This window comes from Theobroma cacao, chromosome 5 (assembly GCF_000208745.1).
Source record: "Theobroma cacao cultivar B97-61/B2 chromosome 5, Criollo_cocoa_genome_V2, whole genome shotgun sequence".
Lineage (NCBI taxonomy): Eukaryota > Viridiplantae > Streptophyta > Magnoliopsida > Malvales > Malvaceae > Theobroma > Theobroma cacao.
Window position 1 is genome coordinate 7,213,226 of NC_030854.1, and position 9,970 is coordinate 7,223,195.

The window sequence follows — 9,970 nt, forward strand, 5'->3', positions numbered from 1 at the left end:
TATGTAGTCATTTTCTATTCAAAAGCAAAAATCGTCTTCTGTTATAAAGAATTTTACCATTTTCCAACTCTGAAATGGTATCATCGTCAAAATTTTTGGACGAAAAAATTAGTATTTGAGAAATTATCAGCATGTCCATCGGTTCAATTTAATTTATTATATTTGTACAAAATTTCGACATTTACAGTGAATTCATAACCTTGCATGAATGATTAATATCTATCAAGTTAATTACCAATAGATCATTTGGGGTCTACTATCTCTGTTTTCAATGATATGTTGTAACATCTCGGTTCTCTCTTGTCAAAACTTTCAAGGTTACAAGGCAAAGTGGCAGTCATAACCGGTGGCGCTAGCGGCATTGGAGCTAGCACAGCTCGACTTTTCCATGAAAATGGTGCCAAGGTTGTAATTGCCGATATCCAAGATAGCCTAGGACAAGCCCTTGCCGACGAGCTTGGTGAAAATGCTTCCTACATCCACTGTGACGTTTCAAATGAAGATGATATTAGCTACCTCGTTGACACCGCCATCGTCAAACATGGAAAGCTCGATATAATGTACAACAATGCAGGCGTTTTGGATCGTCCGTTCAGCAGCATCTTGGAAACTACAAAATGGGACTTGGATTTCGTTGTTGGTGTAAACTTAGCGGGAGCTTTTCTAGGAGCCAAACATGCTGCCAGAGTCATGATCCCTCAGCGAAAAGGTTGCATACTTTTCACTGCTAGCGCTACAACAGCAATTGCAGGGATGGCAAGCTATGCTTATACAGCATCAAAATATGGAATAGTGGGTCTAGCTAAGAACTTGGCAGCTGAGCTAGGCCAATACGGTATAAGGGTAAATTGTGTGTCGCCTTTTATTGTTGCGACTCCCATGTCTGCACCTACCGAAGGTGACATTCCAAAAGTAGAAGCAATTTCCAGTGCAACGGGAAATCTCAAAGGGGAATTGTTGAAGGCAGAGGGAGTGGCACAAGCTGTGCTTTTTTTGGCTAGCGATGATGCAAATTATGCGAGCGGGCTCAACGTAGTGCTCGATGGAGGGTTCAGCATCGTTAATCCTACCATGATGAAGGCTTTTAACCTTGTTCCATAAAATGAAAAATCTGGATGTGGAGGGTGCTTTTTTTCCTGTCTCATACGGTCAAAATTTTAGTCCTGTTGGAGATCCTTGCTTCTTTATTTACATGGCACGCGAAAATTAGAGTGTGTAAGATATTTAAATTAAAGTATTTCAATAATGTTATTTGTAATATATAAAAATGTCATCGTTGGAACACTTTTTGGTTGATGAAAATAGACATTTTTACTCATATATTTCCAAATTGCCATTTTAAATTTCTTTCTTCAATTTAATAAACTTTATCCAAATTTTAAATAACAATTCAAATGACTTTCTTTAAAAAAATTTTAAATTCTAATACTAATGTTGAATAATTTATATATTAATATCACAAAATTTCAATTATTTATATTTCAAACTTTACACTTTAGCAGTTGTATTTATATATAATTATTATTTAAAAATAAATAAAAAATTGAGTATTCATGTGTGGCGCACATATCAACAAATACCAGCATACATAAAACTAAAAATGTTGAAAAAAAAATTTGATTGATGAAAATGATCATATTTATTCATTATATTTCTAAATTGCAAATTTAAATATTCTTTTATTATTGTTGTTGTCATTTGTGTTCGCAAATAATTAGTTGTTTTATTACTTTTAAATAATAATTATATATAATTATAAATGTTTCTAAATGTAAAGTTTGACGTTTAAATCATTAAAATTTTATAAAATTAATCTATAAATTTTAAAAAATATTTTTTAATGGAAGTTATCTAAGGCAATTAGAATTTTCATTCAATGATTAGATAAATCTTATGAATATTTATAAGAAAAATATTATTAATGAAAGTCATTTAATGCAATTAGAATTCTAATTTGTAAATTGATAAATCAGTTTTTAGAGAATAAAATTTATATTCGAATCATCTGAGGAAAGCAGATCCCCAACATGTCATACATCAGAATTTCACTAGCTCCAATAGGTGGAGAATGAAAAACCAAACAGACTTCCTCTAACTCAATGCCCTTATTAGCCATGAAATTTGCTAACCTGTTGCCTTTTCTATAAAAATGGCAAATCTTAACCTCCCATTGACGAGTAAGTAAACTATGTATTACACTAATCAAATCGGAGTTAGAGGACGGATGGGAATTGTATGAAGTTATGGCCCGAGACACAAGTTGACTATCCACTTGAATAATAATTTTATGAAAGCCTAGCTCCCATGCCAAATTTAGTCCCTTATAAACTCCCATAGCTCAGCTTGATATGCTGTACAAACACCTAAGGGAGTAGCATAACCACCATGCCATTTACCCTATGAGTCTTGTAATACAGCACTAGCAGTAGCTTGACCAATAGAACATCTATATGCACCATCAGAATTCAGTGTAATCCAACCTTCTGGAAAGGAAGACTATCCAATAAGCACTTCGTCTCGTCTAAAGATAATTGAACTAGTACCACCCTAAGATATTAATGAGGAATGATGTATATTCATAGAGAAGCTATTTAACAGGTTCATGTGTCCCTCTATAGATAAAACTGTATTTAAAAACAAAGCATTCCTCCATTTCCATAAAAACTAGCGGACAACTCCAAAAAAAAAAGTTTCAAGGAATATTGTTAACCCGTTAACTTCCTGCTACTCAAATTGAATCATCCAATCAAAAGTATTAGGTATAAAGAACTGACCAAATTCACTCTGAGACAACACTCTAAGCCAAACCAGTTTTGCTATAAGGTAACTACGCAAAACATGCAAAACTGATTCTTCTTCAACTCAACATTGAGGGCAAGTCATCACACTCACCATATGTTTTCGAGCCTTTTACTTGTTAGTCAGCAAACATTCTTGTAAACATTGAAGGAGGAATGTCCTATTTCTCTAAGGGTCGTTCCACTGCCATGCCAATTTCCATAACCCACTATTTATCCGCCCATCAAGAGGTAAAACTCCTCTTAACATCTCATATGCAGACGCTACCATGAATTTCCTAGAAGGAGACATAGCCCAATACAATTCATCTGGCGTCATCAAAGAAATAGGTGGAAGAGAGTTCAATAATAAATCCAATTCCCTTGTAGGCAATAATCTTGTTAATTGACTCAAATCTCATTTTCCATGTAACACCCCGTGCCCTCGTATAGAAGTCAATAAGACCTTATCGACAAGACGAAGGGTTAATTAACGTAAATTTAAGTGCCAAAGAGTAGTGACAGGTGAGAGGAATATTTTGAGAAAAAAATATTATACACGTGAGAAAATAATAATATAATAATAATATTTTTATCAAGGATGAATTGACAAGTTAAAAGGTGATTTGGAAATGAGAATTTTTGCACCCGAGGAGACAAGTGGAGAATTTTGAAATAAAATATATTTTATTAATAAAATAATTTTAAAATATTAATAATTTATCTATTGTTGAAATTAGTCATGAAGGAGGACTACATGACTAGCCTAAGTGGAGGAGAAGAAGTAAGAAAGAATTTTAAAGAAAAAAGATATTAATGGGACCCGCGTGTCTTTATTAAATGAAGTGAGAGCTAAGTATATATTTAAATATTGTGGTGACACCTTGATGAGGTGCAAATTTTATATTTTATTTGAGCAAGTGTAAAGGAAGGAAAATAGAAGAAAATTGGAATTAAAGAAATGTTGGGAGGACTAAATTGTAAAGGATGAAAAGTCGGAAGGTCAAATGGTAAATAAGAAAAAGTTTGAGGACTTGTGTGTAATTTCAACATTTGAAGTTGAAAAGGAAATTAACTAATCAAGGAAACTTAGATTATGAGGGATAAAGAGATGTGTATGTGAATTCACTATTACAAGCAAATTATAGCATGCAAAAATGAGAGAGTTAGTGGGAAACATGTGGGACCCCCACCATGTGAAGTAAAAGGAATAACAAGACTAAGTTTATTTTCATGTAATGATATTGGTGCATTACGTGGCCAAATGAGAAAAGAAAAATGTGGGATGCATGTGACTTGAATGGTTTGTTAGGTGACCAAATAAAATACAAAATAAAGGTTATGCATGAAATGTGATTGGAGAAATAAGGTGACGCATGAAATGAAATGCAAATGTAATAAACCAAAAAGAATACCATGTGAATCATTACATGGGTAAGGTAATTTAACCAAAGGATAAAGGAATGGATAAGGAAACCCTGCATGCACAAGCCATCAATGGAAAATGATGTTAATAACAAAGTAAGGAATTGAATAGGAATTGAATGGCATAACGTGTAAAGAGAAAAAAAAATAGAACAAGGAAGTGACCTTGGGCAATCCGCCCATGTATAAGAAAAATGGAAAAATGGAAAAATGAAAGCCATTTCAAGGCTTTTGCCTTGAGAGATCCTCCCATAACAAAGTGAAAAAAGAAAGGAAGGAAAGGAGGATGAAGAAAAGAAAGAAAGGAAGAAAGGAGAAAGAAGAAAAAGAGAAAGGAAGGTTCGGCTTTGGAGGAACTAGAGAAAAATCGAGAGGTTTTCCTCCCACATGCCACTTTTGGAGCATAAAGAAGACATTGGTGGTTCAATTTAGTAATTCTAAGGTAAGAAAGACAAAAATTATCATTTTTGTTTGAATGCATGCCTTTTGAACCGATTGTAATGTGAGATTTTGCTTGTGGTAGCATGTCACGACCCAAATTCCGGGCCATCACCGGTGCATGGGCCAAATGGACGTAGTCCACTAAGCCCAAGCAAGCCTATCAATCTGACATGTTCATCATTCCATCATAAACTGCAAAGTCACATTTCATAACTTAGAATCAAAATAATATTAAACATTGCCATCTCATAGTGGCATACCAATCAAGTGTACATTGTCTACAACATGTATCTTAATAATTTACATCAAGTTTGTCTATACATCTAAAAAAGAAGACTCGATTTCTAGCGGAGGGACTCGAACGAATGTACAACTACTGAATGCCGAGACACCTACCAAAAGATGGATACAAGTCTACAAGGACACATCGTCCTAATTACCGGCTACCTCGTGATCTAAAAACATGAAGTTAAAAACGGTGAGTGTAAACCCAGTGAGTGAACAAAAAGGGAACAAGCATACTATAAGGAATGTTTAACAAAATCTTTATGCATTCATTTTTTCAAAACAATGCAATTTATTTGAGTTCTTATTAAATCCCTCATGTAAACCCCACATGAGAAAAATCACTTATTGAAAAGAGTCCATGCTCGACAAAGGTTTTGGAGAGTGAAAACTTTAATAGCATTCATGCGAATCAAGTCAAATAAACAACGAGTCCTCGCTGCAGCGGAAAGGCATTCTCGCTGCAGCGACACTTGACTTAAATTATCATCTAGCCGAGGGTTTCTTAACTGGCCGAGGGTTTCTCACCAAATCTCCTCATTTTAAACTTAATTCATTTATTCCTTAATATTATAAGTCCATGCTTAACTATGGTACCAAAGAAATGGAAAATAGGGTAGCAACCGAGCCAAATGAGGAGAAAAAGAGAAAGTTTTTCGCTACAGCGAGATTGAATCTTGCTGCAGTGAAATTCTGGGTTTCAAAATAGAAAGTTTCTCGTTGCAATGAGATGCTACAGTAACATTCTCGCTACAGTGAGATTCCCGGCTAGCACCAACCTTCCAAACCCGAGAGTTTCTTGTTGCAGCGATAATGAATCTCGCTGCAGCTAGAATCAGAACATCATGAAAAATGTTGTTTTTCCTTTAAATCAAAGCCACCTTGCTAAAATAACATAAGCAACATGTAGCACATACAAACTCCCAAATTTCAACAATTTAAATGCTCACATTTTTTCATTTACAACCATATACCATATATGTGTATATATATATATATATATATATATAGACNATATACCATATATGTGTATATATATATATATATATATATATAGCAATCATCATGTACACCCTCCCTTCATCATCATCTCATATGCAAAGGCTTTTGTGCACTCCCACTCGCACATAGCCGGGTTAGCAACGGTTTATGTGCACTCTCACTCGCACATAGCCGGGTCAGCAACGGCTTATGTGCACTCCTACTCGCACATAGTCGGGTCCATATCAACATACAAAGAAGTACCTAATGCATATCATGCATATTATCATATTTTGATAACACATAATCCATTGTATATCACATTTTCACAATATAAAATCACTTCACCAAAGGCTTGTTCCCAAGGTACATTTTCAAAGACAAGTTAAATAAAATCATTCACATTTCCCAAAACAAGTTTGAAATGCAAGTCCACTCACCGATTTATTGTTGAGCCTTTAGTTGACTCTAATTCCCTTAATGATCCAATTGGGGTGATGGGGCTTCGTTATAACCTAAAATCACATTAGCATCAGCAAGAGGTCAATTCACATACTTTAAACCCTAAAAGCTATCTCTTAGCTAGCTTTCAATTGCCATATTAAATGGCTATCTATGTTCACTATCTTAATCACTATAAAATGAATGAACATCCTCAACAATAAAACAGCTCATAATCTCAATTACTAGCCATTATCCACAGCTAAAAATCAAGCTTAGTTCATCACTCACCCTAGGGTGTTTTTGTAGTTGAATTCTTTTCCAATAGCTTCCAAACAAATGGTGTAATTCTCTCTTTCTCTCTCTAAAATGCTCAACTAGTGAGAGAAAGTATGAAAATAAGATTTATCAAGGGTTTTGAAGTGAAAGAGTGAAAGAATACAAGGATTCTAGTCAAAAGGGTACAACGATATGAAAACTAGAGCTAGAGAGAGAAAATTATGCAAGCTCCATATCAAGCTTCCATGGAGGATGGAAGCAACGTAAGATGGGAAGAGGAGAAAAGAAGAAGCTGCTAGAAATTCAAGAAGCTACTGGAAGGAGAAGATATTTATAGCCCAAGCTTATCCACTCTCATTAAATTACAAAAATTCCCCTCCACAATATTAGTTTATTCTCCTCCAATCTTTTATGCAATCTTTTTGCTCTTTTGACACTAGGACAAGGTTCATAATGGTCTAAAAATGCTCGGGTTTAGGAAAACTCAAAATTCTAACCCGAGGTGAAAAATGACCATTTTGCCCCTACCGTGAAAAGAATCAAATTTTTTGTTTCCTTGTTATTTTACCCCTAATTTCATCATTCATTTATGCCTTAGGCCTACTTAGGCCATAATATTGTTTGAAATCTTACTTTTATGGGCTTACTAAAGAAATGATGAAATTACCCCTGATCAAGGATATCGCGTATTTTACTAACTATGATTCTATAAAGGTCAAGGTCTCACATAGCAAGAATCTTCAAGGATTTAAGAATCGGATGCATGCATGTAGGTGGATCTTAGAATGCATGGTGATTTTAAGCTAGATAAGCAATGGGTAAGTGTTTTAGTCTTGAAATCACAAGTAGACAAGAGAAATGATATGTGTATTAATTGTCTATGCTTGTGGCAGTAATGGTGACCGAGGACGCAAGGAAATGGTGAACTATATGTGGAATTCAAGCTAAAACTGAGAGGTAAGTATGCAATGTGTCTGCATTGTGTTGTGTTGGCTTTGGTTGGTTGAAAGTATGTGGATTGCATGTTAAATGATTGTGAATAATGTTGATGAAAACTATGAAATTAGGTTAAGGATTTATTAATTGATGTGCTGCCCGTATTTGAGTATAATGAAGTGTATTGGGTTTGAATGGTTGCTAGGAAGTGTATAAGTAAGGAAAGTGTGCTGTGGTGGCATGTCGGAGGAGGTAACAGATGACCGGCAAGTAGAATTAGCTAGATATGCACCCAAATCGATAGCAACATAGTGTCTCGCTATTATGAGGTGAGTAGGGGGTGTCTATTTCAAAAGATCTATACTATATATATTGTTTATTAAAGAATGATGTTTCATATACTACTATTTGATTATGAATTATTCAATGTCATTGTGGAAAGCATGAGTTGTTAAAAAAAGATAGGTGGTTTTAAATATCTATTTGTGAAAGGTTTATAAAATGTTATTATGGAAAGCATGAGCCAGTAGAAATGCTAGGCAATTATGGATGCTATGACTTTTGAAATTATTTTGAAAGTACATATATAAGCTATATATGTAAAGAGTTTTAAAAATTGGGAAACAAGCTTTTTAACACAGTTTACGTCAAAATGTGCCTTATTGTTTGTGTGATGTGCATTCATGTATAAATTACATGTTCACCATGCTTATTTGATATTTAAAGCTCATGCAAAGGTTTTACATTATAAAGTCTTATAAAAAAGGGTTTTATCATGTCATTATGATCAGTATTTTTGAAATCGATTCAAAATAAGCTTTGGAAAAGCCAATTTGCTTTTAAAGGGATTTGTCAAACAGGGAGATTCAAGAGTAGGTCGGATGTCACATAGGAAAAGTGTGACCCTTGTGCACAAGTGAGCTCTAGCTAGAGAACCTTTGGGTCACCGATGGGCTATTAGATGTGGATGGGGCCACGGTCTGTGATATATATACGTGGCAAGGCCATGGGTTGATATATGTGGCTAGGCCACAAGTTGATATACATAATTGCGACCACATGATTTCTCCAATGTCGGTCAACATCGTCGAGACTGCCATGGCTGTGGGAATCCGGTGGAGCGGGGCTCCCGGATTGTTATTACGTGGAAGCGGGTCCACGAGTTGATTATTTACGATTACCACTCGAGAGTGATATCTCTTTGGGTTTTCAAACATGAATTCTTTCGCATGGTGAGAAATACAAGTTTTTCTGCAGCTCCCTTATTTATATGATGATCTGTGTTTAATACCTTGAGAATGAGATGGTTAATGAGCTTGTGAATAAGCTTGACAATGTTTGATTTCATGGGAGCGTGTGTGATTATATTGATTTGATTTCAATAAGATGTTAAATGATTTCGATGGTAGAAATCTTTTACTTACATTGGTTTTAATAAATTACTTGAAATGATTATTTTGCATAAGAACTTTTGGGTTTAAAAGTAAGGCACAAATACCCCATTTGATTTTAAATTGTTTATACATATTCATATGTTTTTAATATTCAAATTATCTATCCTTGGCTTATTTCCCATCTACGCCCTGCTCAAGGAGCCGATGATCACTGAGTCTGTGAGACTCACCCTCTTTATCTCCCCTTTGCATATAGTGATTGGCTTACCGTGCAATCGACACTTGTGATCCATTGTAGATAGGAAAAGGCATCTCATAGCATTTTATTCCGAATCGCTCTTGTCACAACCCAATTTCTCGGCCATGACTAGGGCATGGGTTAAATGGGCACAGCCCACCAAACCCAAGCAAGCCTCTTATGCAACTTGTTCATCATTCCATCAGACAATTTCTAAAGTTACATTTCTTAATTCTCAACTATAAGTATTTTAGTAATGTGCTATGACAACCAAATACTTGCATTTGTATTAACCCAAAATGATGTCAACTATTGCCAACTCATAATGGCAACATTAATTAGAATGCACACACACTGTTTGTATCACGTATCTTAGTGATTTACATCACGTGTTCATTTACACAAGCGAAAGACTCTCGACTTCCAGCGGACTGACCTTAGGTGAAGATGCAGCTATTAAATCCCGCGGTATATACCAAAAGGGTGAATATACGTGGACCCCTCACTCTAGGTTCCAACTATCTTCAGATCTGAAAAACATGAAGTTGAAAAAGGGTGAGTATAAACTCAGTAAGAGAACATAAGAAGGGAACCAGCATTAATAGGGAAGTTTTAGAAAATATGATGCACTTACGTTGAAAACACTGCAATTTAGCTCAATTTCTTATTAAAACCCCTTAATTCAACTCTTGATCATTTAATGCCTTAGCATTGGAAAAATCCATGATCAATAAAGAAGTTAAAGAGTGAAAGTATAGTAAAGTTCAAACAAG

General features: G+C 34.9%; 1 protein-coding gene across 1 annotated transcript; it reads left to right on the forward strand.

Annotated features, from left to right (window-relative positions):
• On the forward strand, window positions 286-1,106 carry LOC18598328 (tropinone reductase-like 1; the record flags this gene model as incomplete). The annotated part of the gene is made up of 1 exon (XM_018120910.1): window positions 286-1,106. A coding segment is annotated over one exon (816 nt), but the record flags the coding sequence as incomplete, so codon positions are not given.